This window comes from Olea europaea, unplaced genomic scaffold (genome assembly GCF_002742605.1).
Source record: "Olea europaea var. sylvestris unplaced genomic scaffold, O_europaea_v1 scaffold737, whole genome shotgun sequence".
In the NCBI taxonomy this organism is placed as follows: Eukaryota; Viridiplantae; Streptophyta; class Magnoliopsida; order Lamiales; family Oleaceae; genus Olea; species Olea europaea.
Window position 1 is genome coordinate 169642 of NW_019265774.1, and position 23261 is coordinate 192902.

The following is a 23261-nucleotide window of genomic DNA, read 5'->3' on the forward strand; positions in this document are numbered from 1 at the left end:
ATTTGAAACTGGTTTGACAACAGTAAATTATTCTATTCAATCACACCATAACATTCTTTTCACACATCGTTTCACTGATTTCTCCATTTTCACACACTACTTCACTTGATTAAAGCTAGTACTATATATTATATAATAAAGAAACAAAATGAAATATATAGAGTATTGAAAAAGGAAATTGTAGACAAAAATAGAAAAAAATTATTATAAAATTTTTAAATTAAATTAAAATGATTTTTAAAACAAATAAATATTATTTAATTCAAATTTAATGCATGTCGTTGTATCATAAAGAATGTATAAAGATTATTTTATTAAACCAAATTAAACAAATAAATAAAAAAAGTTACAAAAATTAAATAAATAAAATATAAATATTATTTAATTAATTAAAATTGAAAATTTTAAATTTTACTAGAAAAGAATTAAAAAAATTTATATCGAAATATAATTTGAACCAAATTATCCCTCCATTAAAAAAAAAAAAATATCTCTCAATCTACGATGGGATAGTCTCCTTTCAAAGAGGAGATTTCTCCCCTTTTGACTTTTCAAAAAGAACTCTCCTTTTTCACGAAGTGTTACTTTACTTGCACAGAGTGTTTACCACTCCGTAGGGGTGAACACGGTTCGTTTTGGGCTGTTTGAGACAAAATTTCAAAGCAAATCATTTAAAGTGGTTTGAAATTTTTCCAAACCAAACCAAACGATTTCGATTTCTAAACCAAACCAATACAAACCATTTTTTTCGGTTTGGTTTGGTTTAAAATCACGGTATAATAAAAAAATTTAATATATATCAAATAAGTTAAATCATAAATATTAGTCTAAAATTTCATGTTAAAACATAAATTGTATTATTAAAAAAATTACAAATCAAAGTTATATAATTATAACCATTATAAAGCAACATTATATAAATATTTTAAACTCTTAGTCGATACTAATAACGTTCATCTGCAAGTGTAATACATGATTCATTTTCTTCATAAATATAAAAATATAGTACATGAATTCATTGATTATAGTTAAATGATATAAAAAAAATTAATAAAAGAAAATGAATAAAAAAAATTCAAATACAAAAGTACCTAGCTACTGTGACTTTTTGTGAATCATTCAAAACTTCTACTCTGTTTAAATATTGGCGAATTACTTTAAGGGAGATTGACAAATCGACAATTATTAGAACAAAACAATATGACTACCAATTAAAATATAAAAATAATTACCAACAAATAAAAGAATTTTGGTAATCTAACTTGAATTTGAGCAAAATTTGAAAAAATTATTAGAAGGAAATGAAATGTGCATTTTTGAATCAAAATCTAGATTTTATTGTCCACTCAGTTGTAATGGAGAATCGATGAATGTGGTTTAGCATCAATTGTTCAACACTTTACCAAATTTAAGGGTTTTGCATTCATAGTTGTGATGACTTATGAATATTTGGATATGGTTAATTAATTGAGATATAAGTTTAATTGAATTATGTCTAATATAGATGTATCTTTTTAACTAAAATGTGTTAAGTTTTAATTGTGTTAAATAAAATTTAGACTAATTTTTTTTTAGATTTTTTTTTTTGGTAAACAGTTTGTAAAGATTGAAACCTAAACCAAACAATTTCGAAGCGGTTTGGTTCGGTTCAAAGCTAAAACGTTAACAGATTCACGTGGGACAAAACCTGCGGTTTCAAGAAAACGGTTTCAATTCGATTTTGAGTTTTGACGGTTTCGTTGTTCAGCTCTACACTTCGTGCATGGAGTGGTGATATGTTTTTCCCCCCTTATTTATAGTAATTTTTTTATTAATAAATATTTAATTTAAAAAATTAAATATATCTAAATATTTACATAAAAATATTGAAATCTCTCCTTAACTTAAAAGAAAGAATGTGTGGTTTACTGTTCATTTTTATCACATTGAATTGGTTTGAAACTAGTTTGGTCCTTTGAATTTGACACACAATATCTTTCTTCATTTTCTCACGCTTTTAACTATCAACCATATCCTATAATTTTATTAGTAGTAATATTTTTTTAAATAATATTTTGTCACACTGTAACTTTTTTTCTAATTAATGGAACAGAAACAACATCGTTTTCTATTTTACTTGTAGCTTGGATGCTTTAAATTTGACATAGAGTACTATTTCTCCATTTTCTCACGTTATCAACTATCAACCATATTCTATAATTTTATTAGTAATATTTTTAAATAATTTTTTACATAAACGTTATTCTTTATTTCTAAAATGTAAAAAGTTACTTATAACTAAAAAGATCACTTTAAGTTATTTAAAAGTAAAACGAACTTATAATTGTAAAAGCTACTTATAAGTAAAAAAATATTAACTTAAAATTTTTTAAGTATAAATATTTAGATATACTTAGTTTTTTAAATTAAATATTAATAATAGTATAATAACTCAAATTAAAATATGACAATTAAACTAATGCAAAGTCACAACTTAATTCCTCAACTTTCAAATTTTCTCTAGAATCTCCATTTCTCGATACTTGAATGAATTCCCCAAATTTTCTTTAATCAATTGGAGATAATTCTATTCACTAATTCCTTCACTAGTTTTTAATTTATTAAAATTACTTTCATCCCAAGCATAAAATAATCATACTTTCCAATCTAATGAAAACTAGTAACCATAATTCCTCCCATTTAATACACATCTTGTTCCATAAAATCATCCTTTCATGTAAGTATTTCATGAAAACTATCATTTTCCCAAATATCTTTACTCAAGAATCTAATTTTAAAAAAAAAAAAAAAAAACCTAGGGTTCACCAAAAATGGTATTACTTACCTTGATATAAAAAAATCTTTCACAAATAAAAAATATGAGCTCGACATCATACTCTTTCCTTAAATATGAAAATTAAACCAACCATATAGAACCTTAGACAATTTAATATAAATATACTACAAAACATTTACTTCTTTACCTCTTTAAAAAATGAAGAAATTGAACAATGGAACAAGCTTTTGTTCCCTCCTTTTTCCTTTTCCTTTCTTCCTTTTCTTTCTGCCTATTTTTCTGTGTTTTTGCTCTAGCTCGTTCCCAGCTTCTTGTGTGTATGTAATTGGGTGAAAAATTAAATGGGTAATTGGGTTTTAATTGGTTTTAAAATGGGCCACTAACCTAATTTGCAAAGAAAGTCCCTCAATTTCATATGCACTTCCTTAAACCCTTATCTTTCAATACTAGAAAAGTAAATCCGTAACTTTAAAATTTATCCATCTTAGACCCTCAAAATATTTTCAATTTTTAAAATAACCCCAATAAAATAATTTACTTCATTAAAGTCCTCATTTGACTTTGATTTTGAAAATTCAGCTCTTGACTTTTGACTGGATAAAATGGGTTGTAATAAACTTACCTCCTTAAAAGAATTTTATCCTCGAAATTCAACTAGCAGCTAACTAAGTAATGAATAGATGAGGATATTGAGCACACATTTGATCCTTAATCTCCCATGTAGCCTCTTTTACAACATGATTCTTCCAAGTACCTTTATAAATAAAATTGTCTTGTTTCGCTGAATTTGCATCTTTCTGTCTAGAATTCTCACTGGTTCTACTAGATAAGTCAAATTTTCTTTCAACTGAATTGGTTGAAATTCTAGAACATGAGAAGGATCTGCAATGTACTTACGAAACATGGAAACATGAAAAACATTATTGATCCTGGATAATTCAGCTGGCAAATCTAACTAATACGCAACTGGACTAATCAATCCATTAATCTCATATGACCCAATGTATTGTGGACTCAACATTCATCGTTTGCCAATTCTCAAAACCCCTTTCCAAGGTGACAATTTTAGAACAACTTTATCTCCAACCGCAAATTGAAGATCTTTCCTACTTTTGTCTACATAACTTTTCTTTCTATCTTGCGTTGCTTTCAACTTTTCTCTGATCAATTTCATATTTTCTAAAGTCATCTAAACCAATCCAGGGCCTATTTTCCCTTATGGTGTTCTACACTTCCTACCATATAAAATTTCAAAAGAAGGAGTAGTAACTATTATTGTAAGCAACTCCATCCACAACAATTGAGCATTCCAGCTACCTTAGAACTCTAAAACACACGCCCTTAACATATTCTCAAGAATATGTATAATCCTCTATGACCGACCATCTGTTTGAGAATGAAAAACTGCATTGAACTATAGTTTAGTACTTATGACTTCCTGTTTACTAGGCCAAAATTTAAATGTAAAGCGAAGATCTTATCAGACTCCATAGATAATGGAGTACCTATAAGCTCACTATCTCATCCTCGAAATTCAATTAGCTAAGATTCGAACATGTAAAGATATAAAGCAAACAATTGATCTTCACTTGCCATAATGCCTCGTATATTGAATGATTCTCCAACAACCTTTCACTAAACACATTTTCATTCTTTCATATCTTACACCTTACTTGGCATTTTCTAAGTTGAGTTCTCTTCAACTTCACTAATAATCTGAAAGCATAAGGTAAATCTGACATCCGCTTACAAGCTGTAGAAATAGACAATACATTCTTAAATACCAGATAAACCTATTATAAACACCATCCTTGAACAATTGGACCCAAGTTTAAAATAATATCTCAAAGACCAATATATGATATTCTATTCATTTTACCAAATCTTAGAAAAATTCACCTGTTTCCCAATTTGAAGTTCAAGATACTACTTTTCATATTCTACAAGACTTCATCTTATATCATGATTTGAACTATTCTTTAATCAAATCCTTGTTCTGCAACAATGGTTACAGATTAAGAGTGAATAACTTTGTTTTGCTAATTTCATCGCCGTACGTATCCTTGAGTATTTCGATATCTATATATAACCTCAAATATTGTCACTTGTATCTAGTTCTTGTATATCAACTCCATGTAAATAAATGATTATCCAAGGCCCCTTTAATTAACAAATCATAGTTGATAACCTCTTTTGAATTGTCTTTATAATGTCTGACATTCTACTAAAAGTTGTACAATGTAATTTATCCCTACAACTAAGCCAAAAATAGATACTCAATCTTCACCATATAAATAACAATTTAATCTAAATATAATTTTATAATTCTATCTCACAAACTGACTATATCATTTGAAAAGAATCTTGTAACGATTGTCGATCTATCAACAATGATCCAAATACTATTTTGTCTCCATTCTAGGTACTTGTAAATCCAAATGAAAAATATTTGAGGGTAACTGCTTCCATTCTAAATTAACATTATCTGCAAAAATTCAATTCTGCATGATTTTCAAAAATTCTAGTTATCCCCAACAATAATTGAGATAGTTCAATATGATGTTCTTTTCTTGTGATTCTATATCACTTAATCATAACATATACACTCATTCAATTTCTAACCCTTTCATATATAAATATACCTTAAACTCTGGTGATCGATAATTATCGATTTCTCATAATGTGATAACAGCATAATAAATTCAAACCTAATATAATCGACTCTAAATAGCATTTTGATCATGTCTCTTTAGCATTTATACATCATAATCCATGATTAATCATTTTATTTCAGAACACTTTCTAAACTCTAACATAACTCATTATCATAAATCAGACCTTCATCAACTTTAAATACAAGAGCAATTATTTCCTTGGAATTTAATCTGATAACAAAACTTTTTACATTACTAAACCCACACAGTTTTGGTGCCCTTTCTTTCTTTGAAGAGGTAATAATAACATTAATTCATGATAATTCTATACTCTTATTCTCTAAAGAGGCCATGAACCTATTACCAATGCATCAGGTTTTTTTTTTTTTTTTTTTTTGGTGTATATCACATAAAGACATTTAATTTAGATAGTGTACCCAAAGGATACCATTCCACGATCAAGTAAAATTTACATTTGATGATCATCTTAAACCTTAGACTATCCAATATATTCCATAACATACAGATTTCGAAAAGAATGGAATACTTTATTCGTGAGATCCAAGAAAATACAATCGAAAATGACCCAAAAATTACCTCACTAAAATTTTAATAAATTCACCTTAACTTCCAAAATTAGCTCGAAACTTCCAAATTGTATGTAACATAACATAATAATCAACAAATGACCTTAACAAAATTAATTAACTTAATAACCAAAATATATCATCACATTATTTTGCTATAGGACAACCATTACATTCATTTATACACTTTTTACCATATCATGTTCTGATCATGTAACTTTGTCGTTTAACATCATCTTCTATGACCTAAAACATTCATATCAATATTCCTTAAGATCATAGAATAGTAATATTCATATTTATCATGTAAACTTTCACACATCAATATACCCCCAAGATTTCAAATGTTAACTTTTCAATCTCAATAAATTCCAACCAGTATAATGTCTCAGAAATGTCCATCATTTAAAGTTCTCTATCCTCCATTTGCAGCATCTAGAGCACATAAGAATGATATCTTCCCAAATCAAACTTTTCAGTCCTACTAGATAATCAAATCCCTTATCATTATTGAATTCCATTTTGTCTTTTGATTGAGTTTATCTAGCATAGCCAAGCAAATTAGCTTTACCCCAAAATTAGCAAAAATGGCCATAAGTAATCACTTATAGTGCATGCTAATATCAAAATTCATTAATAAAAAAAATAAAAATAAGGCAAACCGTATTACCATTTGTAACCCCATATCATGATAGTCAGGGCATATATAACTTATTATCTTTCCGTGGTACTCTTATTTCTAATTACCTTCAGTGTACCCACCACATATAAGGGGATACATAATCCTTTTGTAATATTTTTCTTTGACTGCATCCTAAACTCGTCAAATCTTTCTTCCAAATACATATCACTCACATAATATAATTGGGAAAGCTGAAAAACAAAGTAAGATACTTGAACGTGACAGCCTCTCTATTTCTTATTCTATGTCTATTTCTTTGCTCAAATAAGGAAATAAAATATAATGCCAAGATTTTATTTTTCCTTCCTTGTTAATGTATATCATCTTGAACACCAAACTTATTTCCCATAACTAGAACATCATGGTCCCAATAATGGAATATGGTTCCAAATCCTCCTAGATCTTCAAATATCTAAAAAAATTGTGCTGGAATAACCTGAGTTAAAGTTATCTTCATATCCAAAATGAACATTCTTTAATCTTAGTCTCTACAATACAGTAGCATGTCATCCGCCAATTCCTTCATAGATTACTTCAATGAGAATGAAATTCTCGAAATCCAAATTTGCAACTATATACTTACATACTAGCCATTTCTAAATCTGCTAAAAATATTCTTCTATCTTTTTAGTTTTCATACATTCCAATAGCAAAACATAACTTTTGATCCTCGGGACAACTCATAACGTTAAACACTATACCATCTGAGCTACATCCCCATGTTACTGCTCATAGATCTGATAAGATGATTTATTAACCTTACTGACCTCTCTAATGTCATCTTTATCAAAAGTAACTTCTGTTGAGGCGGCACATCCAAGAGCCTGCGAGTATTACCACACGAGCCATGACTTCCAACTACAAAATATGTATGACATGTTGAAAACAAAATCAAATAACATAATGCAAACTGACTTTATGATTATGCTCTAATACCAATTGACACGACTCGTCCCAAATTACCTTAATGGACTCGACACGTGTCGTACGCCAATTGTAGATTCCAGCTAAATACCGAACCCACCACCAATGCAACTTTGATCTGCTTGACTAAAAAAATATTTTTAGAAGAATTTTGACATAATTTTCTTTGAATTATGGACTAAACCACTTGAGTAAAAAATCAATTTTCTCAAATCTATGCATATAATATACAACCGGGTACACCAACCCCTCGAAATACCAACTATTCAAAATAAGTGCATTGAAAAGAAATTTATATTTCTTTACAATCAGACAATTCCATTAGCAAAACATACAAAGAAATATGCAGTGAGCCTGTGATATAAATACATTTTCTAATAAAACATGCATCAATCCCAAAAATATGTGATGTATTAACTAACAAGATGAGACATATAAGAAATGACACTACGTGGCTAAACTCGTAGATCGACAGGCTCCAATGTGGCTCAATGCAACTACTATCTGCAAAGAAAAAGGGTGAAAAATATGATCTTATAACTCAGTGAGTGGATATTTTGTAAAAGTATACTTTTCCCTTTATAACAACTTTCTGAAAACTGGTGTCTAGTAAAAATAGTACTATAAATTAAAATCTTTATTCTTTAAACTGAATAAGCTAAATATTGTAATTTGAAATCTGATAATACTATCAAAACTAAAATATAATGGAATGATAGAAATCTTTATTCTGTAAACTGCATAAGGTAAATTTTGTTCCTAAAATCTAAATAACTGTATAATGCTGAAAAATCACGCTGAAAAGCTTTATTCTTCAGACTGAATAAACTAAATTCTGTAGTATGTAATCTGATAAGCTATATAATACTAGAAATCACACCAAAAGGTAGCCAATGAATAACCTTACTCACGTATCGGTTAATATCGATATACATGACAAAGCTATTCAATTCTAAAATTTTGGTCATACGCACACAGAGCTAAAATTTTGTAATTCTAGTCATACACTATGAAAACACATTCACAATAGTGTAGAGTGGGTAAAATAACTATAATTGATCATATACTATGGAAAACACATTCACACAAGTGCAGACTAGGGTAAAATCTCCTGGGTATTTTTTGGTGGTTTTAAAAATATTTTAACTATGTTGAAATATGTAATACAAATATAACATGCTGATAAATGATTTAATTGAACTGAATCTCACTTTAAAAACAATTGATAATAAAATTCATTTTATTCTGAAAATCATGCTATGAAGTCAACTTTATAAAATAAATAACTTTAAATTTAAAGAATACTTATTTCTGAAAAATATGTTTTTCCACTCACTGCTTTATGGATAAAAATCTTAGCTAAATTGACCGGCATCTCCAAACTTCCACTTCACTATATAATAACTCAAATTAAAATATGACAATTAAACTAATGCAAAGTCATCACTTAATTCCTCAACTTTCAAATTTTCTCTAAAATCCCCATTTCTCGATACTTGAATGAATTCCCCAAATTTTCTTTAATCAATTGGAGATAATTCTATTCACTAGTTCCTTCACTAATTTTTTAATTTATCAAAATTACTTTCATCCCAAGCATAAAATAATCATACTTTCCAATCTAATGAAATCTGTAACCATAATTCCTCCCATTTAACACACATCTTGTTCCATAAAATTATCGTTTCATGTGAGTATTTCATGAAAACTATCATTTTCCCAAATTATCTTTATTCAAGAATCTAATAAAAAAAAAAAACAAGGGTTCACCAAAAATGGTATAACTTACCTTGATATAAGAAATCTTTCACAAATAAAAAATATCAGCTTGACATATTACTACTTCCTTAAATCTGAAAATTAAAGCAACCATATAGAACCTTAGACAATTTAATATAAATTATACTACAAAGCATTTACTTCTTTACCTCTTTAAAAAATGAAGAAATTGAACAATGGAACAAGCTTTTGTTCCCTCCTTTTTCCTTTTCTTTCTTCTTTTTCTTTCTTCTTTCTGCCGATTTTTTTCTGTTTCTGCTCTAGCCCTTTCCCAGCTTCTAGTGTGTATGTAATTGGTTGAAAAATGAAATGGGTAATTGGGTTTTAATTGGTTTTAAAATGGGCCACTAACCTAATTTGCAAAGGAAGTCCCTCTAATTTCATATGCACTTCCTTAAACCCTTATCTTTTAATACTAGAAAAAGTAAATTCGTAACTTTAAAATTTATCCATCTTAGACCCTCAAAATATTTTCAATTTGTAAAATAACCCAAAAAAATAATTTATTCATTAAAATCCTCATTTGACTTTGATTTTGAAAATTCAACTCTTGACTTTTGACTAGATAAAATGGGTTGTAACACTGTGCGTAATTTGCTGCAGTCGTTGCCTCCTCCTCTGCTAGGAATGCCGACGATTCCATCATTACCAAAGCCATCTTTGTCGCCAATGACATCAATTCCAACCATCCCAAGTAGGGCTGTCAATGGATTAGATTTTGATCCGAATCCGATGAAATTAATGGGAGATGAATTTATGGTCTCAATCCGATAATCCGCTTAAGGTCTAAATTCGATAATCGGTTAACTAAATGTAGCAAATATGGATATAGGTCGATCCGATTTATTATAATAATATAATATATTTTATATATTATATCATAATCTAGTAAACATAATTTTTTCCATTTTGAAACTTATATTATGCTTTACACATAATTTTCAAATAATATATAATATTAGATAATAGTATAATATTGTTAATTGAAATATTCGAAGAGATTTAATTTTTTTATTAATTAAAATAAGAAAAAAATAACTATAGTAATTTGTTTTATAACATCAAAAACTAATAATTAATATGTCCAAAAATAATTTACATTGTTTAAATTGATATTATTTGTGATTATAATCTTGTTGATGCTATGATTTTTAATGAAAATAATAAAATAAACTAGTAACACTTAGAATTGACAATTGACTAATATCCTACATTGAAAGATCACTAAAATATTGGAAGAGGAGTATCATTTAAAAAGTTAGTATCACATATTGGAAGATTAATAAAACATTCCAAGAGGAGTCTCCTTTAAAAAGGAATTAAATGAGCATCACTTGGATACAAAATTGATTTGGGCCTTCTAATATAATAGGTGAGCCCATCAAGATAGTTAAAATATTTTTTGGGAAAAAAATCATATTATCCAAAAAAATGGTGGAAAAAATATTTTTTTCAAATTTGAATCGGATTATCGGATCAGATATCTGATAACATAATAAATCAGATATGAATTTAACAATTAAATATCTGTTGGATTATTGGATCAGATCGAATATGATAATTTTTCTTAACGAATCGGATCGAATTTGGGTAGATCCGCTCTATATCCGATCCATTTACAACCCTAATCCCAAGTTTCCCAAAACCAGCAGTGCCACCGATGCCTTTCATTCCAACCATCCAAACCTCGCCAACTATCCCAACCATTCCGAGCATGCCCAAGGTCTCACTGCCTACAATGCCTTCTATACCGTCTATTCCCAAGATCCCTTCCATTCTACCATTCCAGTCCTGTCTCCACCACCTTCCAATTAAATTGTTGGTAGTATTTTCTCAAAACCTCCGGTGACAGATCATGATTAGAACATAGACAGATATTGAGACAGACCTCATGATGGCAAAAGTGGGGATTTGTTACTTTCTTTGTGATTTTATTACATTTGTTAGTGTCATATAGTACTCAATAGGATTTAAGTTATATGTCGTTATCGTTTACATGAGCTAGTATTTATGTATCATATTACTTGCTTCCATTGTTGAAATGTTTATTCAATCTTCACACTTATCAATTATAAATTCCTCATCAATGCTACTGATTAATGATAGGAATACCAAAATGGAACATAGACAAATACAGCTAGAACTACTAAATGCAACAATGACAATTGATAGGAAAATATAGATGAAGGGGATAACCATGTCAGTAGTTTAGGAAAGGAAGAACAAGGACAAATGACCACATTTCTACGGTTTTAGGTATAACACTTGAACCTTAAGGAATGTAAGTGTTATGCCCTAGGTCCAATCGACTTTGGACATAAATACTTTTAACATATAGTTGATGTGATTTATGGCAGATTTATTATTTAATTAATTAATATTCAATTGAATTAAATAATGGAATCCGTAGATTTAAATCTTAGTAATTTGTTAACCAAAAGGAGTTGTAATTGTGAGATACAAAATTACATATGATTGAATCTTAAATCATCTGTGGTCATAAGCAATGACGAGATATGTGTATCGTTATTACTAATAGACCATCACGTGTGGCTTTTCTCACTTATGAAGTAATTAGTTGATCTCACAAGTTAAAGGGTGGTGACACTTGAATGAACACGTGAATGTTTTGTTATAGAACAAAACACTGGAGACCCGCCGAGAGATTTCACGTGGATAACTATCTGAGTGTCAATGGTTAATCTCTAACATTCGGTAGTGGAATTGGTCATTTGACTTGTGGTTGTCATAGTGCCTTATATGAGGACAATCATGCTTTGACGGTGTTGGATGTTGCTTTGTCAAAGGCCACTAATACGCCATTGTTCGGGTATGTCAAGAATCGTATGAAGATTGTGAATGACCAATAAAAGATTCGTCACTCTTAGATAGTAAGAGATTATGATCTACATCTCATTCAATTAAGTTGATAACAAAATCTTTGGCCAAGGTGTACTCATAAGTCGAAAAGGAGTTTTCGACTTATATTGACTTAATAGTTGAATGGAAGATGTGATCGATAATCGAGATTGACACGCTTCCATATCTCGTAATTGATCGGATTATATTGAAGAAGGGATTATAATTTCATGGTAAACGAACAGTTTGGTTTTGTCATACCACATGACATTTTTCATTGCATGTATTATCCTGACACATTACTAGATGTCAATTTGGGATGACAAGTGTGAATTGGTGATAAATTAAAAGTGTGTTTTAATTTATTAATTTTGATTAGATCAAAATAATATTTCACGCCGTTAGATATTGTGATTGGGAACCTGATAGGTCACACACAAAATGAGAACAGAAGATTGTGATTTATCAATTAATTAATTTAACAAGCGTTAGATAAATTAATTAATTGGGTTGCTTACTTATAGGCCTGAATTAACTAATTTGATTAATTAATTCAATGACCAAATTTAATTAAATGGATAAATTAAATATTGGATTGGGTCAGGCCAAATCCATTTGGGCTTATATAAATGTGACTAAGGTTTTCAAAATCTGTAGAGGAAATCCATTTTTCTTACTAACACAAGAAGAAAATCCTAATTCTGCAATCTTGTTCTCTATGTGGATCATCGTTGGAGGCTAGACAATTGAATAGCTGTGGGTGATAGATTAAGGTTGCTGGAACGAAAGAATTACAAAGAAGTTTGCAGAATCAAAGCAAAAAGTTTGCATAATTTTTTTAAATGCATAATTTCAATCCCAATTTCTATCTGAACGAAGATTTTTAGTGGGAATTGAAACTTGTTTTATTTTCCACTGCACATGATAAGTAGATTCCCAACAAGGAACAAAAGAAAGAATTAGATATTGTGTTATATGATCAATTTCTGGCAATAAGGTTGGTGTAGAAGGAACTGTTGGCATTCTTTCTCAGCATAATGAGAATGGAGGAACGGCGTAAGGTTATGGAAGGATGATTTTGATCATGTTTGCAAAGGTTAAATTCCAAGCTTATAAGTGTAAATAGAAAATGGATATTTTGGACGATTATAAGTAAAATTCATTGCTCAAAAATAAAATGAAGTTTCTTATTTTAACATTAAAAAGGAGAGTTGATGTTAAAATTTCTTTCTCCAATAAAAATGACTTGAATATCATAGCTAGTGAAAAAAAATAATTCAAAACTTATCCTCTTTCCCAGCCGATCGCAAAAATCTCTTCATTTCTATCTTCAGACGATCATGGCTAGAAGCATTTACACTTGCATTTTCATGTTTGCGGTTATGGTCGTCACTAGATATAAAAAATGCCAAGCTTCGCATTCTTTGTAGCAATCGTAATTTCCTTCCCTCCCAGGAATGCCAACTATTCCCATACTACCCAAGCTAGCTTTGTCACCAATGCCATCAGTTCCCATAATCCCGAGTCTCCCAAAACCAGTAGTGTCACCAATTCCTTCCATTCCGACCATCCCAACATAACCAATTATTCCAACCATTCTTGGCATGCCCAAGGTCGCATTGTCCCCAATGCTTTCATTCCCTTCTATTCCCAAGATCCTTTTTGTTCCCACCACCTTCCAAGTAAATTGTCTAACTTCTTTAACACTTCCATTATTCAACACTATAATGGAAGGAATGAAGCTGAAGGAAACTTGTTCTACATTTGAAAGTAGATGATGTTTGGTTTACATAATAAACTTCTTCAAATGGGTTCTGGCGCAAAGGATTGCTAAAGTTTTATGGAACGGAAAGATCTTGAATAATGGTATGCAGACCTATCATGTATTCCAACTACCACTAGGTGCAACTCGTATCGTGTAAATAAAAAATTACATTTTTATCAGATTTAATCCATATCTTGACTCGTGTATGGGTTCAAAACCAAACAATAACCAACCAAATCCAATCATCATTGAACTTGTTATTGGGTCAAACCCATGCGATATTGCCATTCAATAAAAGATAAAAGCAGTGTGTTTTATGTTATGAATTTAGTAATATGTTCTTTGTGTTCAGATCTATTTTCTTTTGGTCTTATCAATCTAGACTCATAATGTTAGAGTTGTGACTCAAATAGGAGTCTTAAATCGCATGTTGTTGGTGTTGGAAAGGAGTCTAACTGCATTCAATAACATTGAAACAAAATTTCGTTGAAATTAGATCTTCTAATTGTAATATATTTTCTTACCTTTTAGGATACTTCTAGGGTTTGAAATGTGGCCTATAAATATAAGGCTACTCTGTCAGTTTTGTTTAAGCATTATTGTCGTGTCTGTAATTTCTATCCATATTGTCAGTTTACAATACATCGTTCCTCTGTGATAAATTCTCTTTGTTTATTTCTTTACTTTTAATCTTGTTCTTGTTATGATCTTTATTACTTGACATCATCATTAAATCTCATTCTTTAAAACCGTTAGGGATCAACAAGTGGTATCAGAGTCTGGTTCTTTTTCTGTAGTTGGTTGAGGTTTTTTCAGAGATGACTACCATGAGATATGACATTCCGCTGCTAGATCGCAATACAAGGTTTTCTTTATGGCAAGTAAAGACGAGGGCTATTCTAGCGCAGTTGGATTTGGACGATGCGCTGCTAGATTTTGAAAAGATGCCAGCTGATTGGACAATGGAAGAGAAACAACAGAGGGATCAGAAGGCTTTATCGCAGATCCATCTTCAATTATCCAACAATATTCTACAGGATATATTGAAGGAAAAAATAGCGGCCGCCTTGTGGTTGAAATTGAAGCAGTTATGCATGACTAAAGTCTAAGTAAATTGGCTCTAAAGTAGAAGCTATATTCTCATTGTATGGCGGAAGGAGCGTCACTAGAGGACCATATTGTCGTGTTCAAGGAAATAGTTACAGATCTGGAGACGTTGGAGGTTAAGTACGATGAAGAGGATCTGGCCTTGATCCTGTTGTATTCGCTGCTTGGCTTTTATGCAGCGTTTCGGGACATCGTTTTTGTATAGTCGGGATACTTTGACTATAGACAACGTTTATGATGTTTTGCACTCAAAGGCAAAGTTGAGGCATTTGGATGGAGCTACATCGAGGGATGAAGAAGTTCTTGTATCTCATGGTAGTTGACGGAGAGGCAAATCGAAGAATAATAGCAATTTGTTTTGCTTCTACTGTAGACGTAAGGAAAATATTTAGAAGGATTGTGATAAGTTACAGGCTAAAAGTGATTTAGCTGCAAATCGTACAGTGCAACCTTTGACTTCAGATGAAACGAATGTAGTTGAAGATTTTTCTGATGGCGGAGATGTGATGTTGACCATGGTATCTGACGTGGAATATAGGCCTGACGAGGAGTGGATTCTTGATTCGATATGTTTGCATCATATGTGTTCCAATCGAAATTTCTTTCAGACATATGAAGCTGTTCAGCAAAGTGGAGTTGTAATGGGAAACCAGTCTTGCCATATTACTGGGATCGGTCAAGTTAGATTTAGGCGATGGGATGGGACAGTTAGAACAATTGATCAGGTTCGACATGTCGCAGACTTGACTCAAATAGGAGTCTTGAATCGCTTGTTGTTGGTGTTGAATAAGAGTCTAACTGCATTTAACAACAAGGAAACAAAATCCTATTGAAATTGGATCTCCTAATTGTAATATATTTTCTTACCTTTTAGGACTCTTCTAGGTTTGAAATGTGGCCTATAAATACAAGGCTCCCCTATCAGTTTTGTTTAAGTATTATTGCTATATCTGTAATTTCTCTCCATATTGTCAGTTTATAATACACCATTCTTCTACGATAAATTCTCTTTGTTTATTTCTTTACTTTTAATCTTGTTTCTTGTTGTGATCTTTATTACTTCACATCGTCATTAAATCTCATTCTTTACAATCCTTTGAGATCAACACTTAATTCAAAGTCACTAGCGCAAGTCCCTAACCCTAGTTCAAATGAACGTGAATATGCCCATAAATAAGCCTTTCAGAATACGTTTACATTACATTTCCTATTTTTTGGAATAGATCTGTGTTGAATAAGACATTACTACATCACAAAAAACTTTTAGTACATCGTATTAATACAACTCCGTTTAGCATCATAAACAACAATCTTAAAAACAAAATTTTAACTGTGCTTTATGTTTCTGTATACTTCTATTTACTGCAATTTTGTGTATTTTTTTCTAACTTGACATTTTATAATATTTATGTTTCTGAATGATATTTATTGCTGTATATATATTACTTTGCATATTTTTATGCATAAGTTGAGATTGCATGCTAATGATTTTCAAAATTCCATTTCCGTTTCTAAAATATCACTGCACTGTATTTATAACTCATAGAGGTGTCAAATATGTCACTATGTAATCTCTTTGCAATGGTGGCCTTGAGTATAGGCGATTGGCTAAGGTCCGATTTTGGTAAGGGCTCTAAATTATTTAAAGTTGATTGATTGGTTGAAGAAAAATGAAAATTATATTTATGAAATTCTGTAAAATAGAATTATCGTATGTAGATATAAGAAACTAATAAAAATTGAAAATACAAAATTTAATATACATAAATATATATATATATATATATGTATGTATATATGTATGTATGTATGTATGTATGTATACGCGTGTGTGTGTGTTAAGAAGCTTATCACTTACATTTATTTATCACAAAAATTACTTTCCCTCTTTATAATAAGTTGACACTTTATCTTCCAAACATTTATTTTCGTTCTTAACCAAACGAAAAGTCTCTTTGTATCTTCAAATTCCACGTCCAACAATCACCCGCCATTATTTTTTCAACCCAACAAGATATAAATTATCTCCATTTGAATTAAAATTTTGAAGATTCTATGCAAATTGTTTTGATCTCACTGCCATTGTTACAGCCTTACAAGTTTCTTTCTTTCTCTCTTATCTTCAAAATCCATGCTACAAAGTACATAGGTTGTTATTATATTGTTTTGTTTTAATCTCATTATAATAATATTTTTAAATGTTTGCTAAAAGTACATTGAATTTAATAATTCTTTGTCTATATTCATACAGATACTTCTTAAAAAAGTTAATTTCTTATAAATTAATATAAAATTAGAAGCTCATTTGTATTTGATCATAATTTTCATTATTTTGTTACGCTATCTTTTGCAGTCAACACTCTCCAATTTTGTACATAAATTACTCAAATATAAATTCAGTTTTGTTTGAAATAGTTGCAGTGAGAAAATGCTATTGCATTGTAATTTTGTTTGCCAAACTTATAAATTGTATTGCAGGTTGAAATTTGACATTTTGTTAATTTCCTCTTCAAATTTTGAGGCTTAGTTGTCTGTGTTAGATTTTCTATAATTATATTAAGCCCTTGTTTGATATCGATTAAAATTTAGATTTCAATCTAAGTCAAAATCAACAATTAATTTAACCGCATATTTTATCGGTCCCACAACTTTAAATCCACATTTCATATAGTTTTATCAAAATCTACTAAAAATTTGATTTTTATCTCCATCAAACAAGGGAGCTAAAACTTTATGTAAAAAGACTTGAAATATAAGGGTCCTATATTTGAAATTGCACCGGCCCTATCTCTTTGTATAGAAATCGTTACACCCAATAGCATCAACTCATCTCTCCACATGCCATTTACGATTTCCACACTTCTAGAGCGCTGATTTTGTATTGTTAAAGCTTCTGCACCGTACAATAATTTTGTGATTATACATAGAGAGGTGTCATCTATAAGATATCATACTTTGAAGCTGCAGTAGTTTTATGTTATTGGCTGACATTAAGAATAAAATTTATTGCATGCGTGGAAAAGAAAGATCTATAAAATTTCCCTGTACTCTGGTAATGCCTTTTAATATATGATTGCTTTTAATAGGATTCCAAACATGTGTGAATTGGGTTTTAAGATTTTAAGGTCAAAGAAACTACAAGTGATCGAGCATTTATTTCTTGGTAGATCTTCAAAAGACTCCAGTTGTTTCCACATAGGAGTTTTTAGTTTATTTCTTGATTCTATACTTAAATAAGCATTATAAGAGCATTTAAGTCTAGTGGTGGTTAAACAGCATAAACACTAGAAAAAGGACTAATTTCTAAACCTGCCACTTGTTGCCTAATTCCTAAAAGGTTTAACTTACAACAAAAATCCAGCAGCCATGTTTTGAATTTTCATACAGCCAACCAGAGTCAACCAAACTGAACTAATTTCCACCAACATCTTGCATATAGTTTGTACCTTGGCAATGAACTCCCACTATAAATAAATACCCAAATTCCATTTCTTTTCCACCATCAAATTCAAAATTTTCCTGTCCCGACTGATCTGGGAAAATATTCCTTTGTTTCAATATTCAAGCAATCATGGGCAGAAGCATTTACTCTTGCATTTTCTTTCTTGCTGTTATAGTCCTCTCTAGCAATCAAAAATGCCAGGCTGCTCGAAATCTGCTGCAGTCCTTGCCACCTCCTCTGCCAGGAATGCCGACAATTCCATCATTACCAAAGCCATCTTTGCCACCGATGCCTTCCATTCCAACCATCCCAACACAGCCAACTATTCCAGCCATTCCAGGCATGCCCAAGGTCTCATTGCCCCCAATGCCTTCGTTTCCCTCCATCCCCAAGATCCCTTCCATTCCTACCATTCCAGTCCTGTCTCCACCACCTTCCAAATAAACCATTGGCAGTATTTTCTCAAAAACTCCTGTGACAGCCACAGGCCATGATGGCAGATACTGAGACAGACCTCATGGTGGCTGAGGTGGAGATTTGTTGCTTTCTTTGCGATTTTAATACATTTGTTAGTGTCATATAGTATTCTATAGATTTTAAGTTAATTTATATGTTGTTACTGTTTTACATGAGCCAGTGTTTATGTATTGTATTACTTGCTCTGATTATTGTAATGTTTATTCAATCATTATGTTTTCCATTTCTGTAGTTTTTACATCTTCACACATCATTTATAAGCCCCATCAATGCTACAGATTAATGGAAGGAATAACAAAATGGAACGTTGAGAGAATAAGACGTTCTTTATTTCTAATTCCGAACTTTACACCATGAACGGAAAGGAAGATGGGGAAAATACCGCTAAACGGATCAATTAGAGGAAATATAAAAGAGGATAACCTTGTCAGAAGTTTAGGAAATGAAGAATAAAAGTGAAGGAATAAATTGTCTACTTTCTTTGACGCCTCCATTCTTTAACACTTGAGACAAAGAAGCAAAAGAAAGAATAAAATGCTATGATATATGGTTAATTTTTTTGCAATTTATTTAGGGTAGAAGGGACTGTTATTGCAACTCAATAGAATGAAATACATTAGCATCATATCCGTATAACTAAGTTCCAGTTCTAAACTAGGAAAATACAGGGCATTTTCCTTAGGGGGGTCTTACCGACCCCTGGTAGGGGCGGCCCCATATGTTAAAAAATAAATAAATAAAAAATAAAAAAATTACGCCGGGGCCCACCATGTGTGTTGTCTGACATTTAGCACGGTTCAATAAATTAATGTAAGCTGAAGCACAAAGAAGGTGGTATGAGGTTATGGAAAGGTGATTTTGATCATGTTTGCCCCCAAGAAATAAGTCAAACTTACAAATAAAATTTGAAAAATGGATATTTGACTATGATTATAGTAACAGTAATTAACAAAAGATAAAACAAAGTTGTTTATTATGAACACTGTTCTAATAGTGTAATGTATGAAAATGCGTAGAGGTCAAGTTTCAATCGATTCCATTCTCGACGAGACTTAGGCATAAAAAAGTGTTTTCTTATTTTAATATTATTTTAAATTTTTAATCAATTTAAAAAAATTTAATCAATTAAAAATCATCTAATACTACATACGAATTATAGTACCAAATGCAATTTTAAGAGTTTAGCAAAATAAATATTTTTTTAACAATGAACAAGATATATTATAATAGTAATAATTGAAATATTTGGAAAGTTTTTTTTATTAATTAGTAAAAAATAGAAAAATGATTAATTAACTTAATAAAATATAAATCACTATTTATACAATAATACAATACATTACAGTCAAACTAAAGGTACATACACTGCAGCTAAATAAAACTTGCAACACATTACATCCAAACCAAAGGTAGAACATATCACAGCCAAACCAAAAAGATTCTTATTCCATATCGAAGGTTTAAATAAAATCCTTGAAAACACTCTCTATAAATTAGTGGACCAATAAGTTGGTAAGCAACTTTTTGGGCCTTTCAATGTATTGGCTTAATAGTTGAAAAACTTACAGTTATCAATTTTTGACCTTTTTTAATCCAATTGACATAAAAGTTGAAAACTCTATGTATTTAATAATAATAATAATGATGATGATGCGTGCCAAAGCTTGCCAAGACGAGCCTACGTCTGCCTTAAAGCGGTCAACGCTTCTGTTACTAGCTAAATTATCGCATAGGTCCTAGGCATGACGTTTTTGCAAAGCCTATGCGATGCCAATACGTGCCAATAGAACTAACTTGAATATCATAAATAATTTTACAACCCTACTTCTATTTATGTTCTAAACTATTAACATGATAAAATTTCGTTAAATAACTTCAATATTACAAACATATACTAAAAAATCAGATACATAATTTAATAAATTGTAATAAAAGATAAGATAGTATGAAAAAAAAATCCGTGATATAATTTTGTACCCAGAACAATTTAGTATTAAGTGGTACTAACCAATTAAATAATCTATTAAAAGGATTATTTCATTTTATCTAAACAAACCTAAATAATTTACTAATAAAATTTATAAAAACATATTATGCATTACTGTTCCATCCATTAGAATTTAGTAATTGATTATAAAGTGGTTTAACAACATAAAGGACTACCTATCTATAAACTTGCCAACTTGTTTGCCAGAAGGTTCAATTAAAAGTCTCCATTGATCAAACATTATCTTTTATTAATAGGAAAAAAGGATTTGACTAACTATAGCAATTTCAGCTGCCATTTTCAGAATTTCCAAACAACCAACCAGAGTCATAACCAAACTGAACCTATCTCCACCAATATCAAACATAATTTTCAACCCAAGGCTCGAACTCCATCTATAAATACACCAAATGCAGTTTTTATGTTTCCATCATAATATCCAAACCTTCCCCCATCACAGCTTATTAGGGAAAAAAGCCTTCATTTTAATCTCCAAACTGTTATGGCTAGAAGTGCTTACACTTGCATTTTCATCCTAGCAGCTATAGTCGTAGCCAGCTATCAAAAATGTGAGGCTGCTCGTACACTGTTGCAATCATTGCCTCCTCCTCTGCCGGGAATGCCATCTATTCCAACATTACCAAAGCCAAATTTGCCACCAATGCCATCAATTCCCACCATCCCAAGTCTCCCTAAACCAGCCGTGCCACCAATGCCTTCTATTCCAACCATCCCAACACAACCAACTATTCCTACCATTCCCGGCATGCCCAAAGTCACATTGCCCCCAATGCCTTCATTCCCATCTGTTCCAAATATCCCTTCCATTCCTACCATTCCAATCCTATCTCCACCACCGTCCAAGTAAAACCTTTGACAGTATTTTCTCGATATCTTATGTGGCAGGCCATAATTAGAATAGAGACAGACCTCATGTTGGCTTAAACGGAGATTTGTTGCTTTGTTATTTTCTTACTTCTGTTGGAGTCATATAGTTATCTTTATAACTTTTCAATCTATATTTATGTTTTTTGATATCTTTGTGTGATATCAGCCAGTATTTGTGTATTGTATTCCATATTTATGTTTTGTCTTATATGCATATTACATTTTCTATCGTATCATATTCAAACGCCCCATCAATGCCACAGATTAATGAAATGAATAAAATAAAATGGAACATTTGTTGGAGAATTACATCGATAATTGTGCATAATATATTCATAAAAACATACCGTTAATTTGCGTGAAATCGAAATATAATTTCGACTTACCGAGATAGGATTTGAGAAGACAAAATAAGAATTTATCGAATCCGAATACCTGAATATGGATTCTTCCCTTTCAACTCATGATCGAAAGCAAGTAATTCTTTGGATCAAACATTGCAGGATAAACATATAAATAACGTTCATCATTTTTTAAAATTAAATCATAATAAAAGGAATCAGAAAATGAAGAAAGAAGATGAGATTTTTGGCCGAGGCAAGTGTTGGATACTTTGTCCTTAAGATGAATTTGTCCTGCATCGGTGCTAACGGTTCTCCGGCATTCATCTTCCAAGATACAACGACCACGTCAAGTCATATGAGTACTCTAAATGATTTCGACCAGCGAACTAGAAACGGAATTCCCTCTCTACCATGACCATGACTTTGATGCAAATGTTTTGTGCAAAATCAAAGTGTAAATTGGAATAGAATGATATTGTATCTATGACTTTTCTTGAATTTCTTGAATTATAAAATTCAAACATATGGGGTCTATAAATAGTAATTGGAAAGATATGTCAAAAGACACAACCATACCAAGAGTCACATCTCTTGAAATTTATAATTATTGGAAATTAATCATATCCATACCAAGAGTCATGATCCTCCATATGAAAAGACACATATTTTCATCCATATATTTCTAGAATATTCCAAAATATTCTATACAATTTTCCAATAATTTCAAATATTAAGCGGCTTTATATTTAGCTTAATTTCTCATTCACCAAATTAAGAATTTCACTTAAATAAACAACCAATTTTAGATAAAAATTCCAACAATCCATCATATGAATGAAAATTAATTTAAATGTCTATGCAGACACTAGTAGAGAGAGGGGGGGGGGGGGGGGGGGGGGGGGGGGGGGGGGGAAAAAACACTGCATCAGGTAAGGTAGTTTCTGGCTTTGAAACTTCCTTAGTGAAATACCATCGGATTTATTAGCTAAT

General features: G+C 30.7%; 1 protein-coding gene across 1 annotated transcript; it reads right to left on the reverse strand.

Annotated features, from left to right (window-relative positions):
- Positions 1 to 18763: 18763 nt before the first annotated feature.
- LOC111390983 (collagen alpha-2(IV) chain-like) lies at positions 18764 to 21867 on the reverse strand. Its single transcript, XM_023016114.1, has 2 exons — positions 21642 to 21867; positions 18764 to 19047 (listed from the first exon to the last, which is right to left on the reverse strand). The coding sequence occupies exons 1-2, from the start codon at positions 21865 to 21867 to the stop codon at positions 18764 to 18766; spliced, it is 510 nt and encodes a 169-aa protein (XP_022871882.1).
- Positions 21868 to 23261: the final 1394 nt, after the last annotated feature.

Coding starts and splice junctions, on each gene's coding strand:
- LOC111390983 (XM_023016114.1), bottom strand. CDS start 21,867: ATGGAAGGGATATTTGGAACAGATGGGAATGAAGGCATTGGGGGCAAT. Junction 19,048..21,641: donor CATTCCCGGCAGAGGAGGAG/GCAATGATTGCA, acceptor TGGCTGTCACAG/GAGTTTTTGAGAAAATACTG.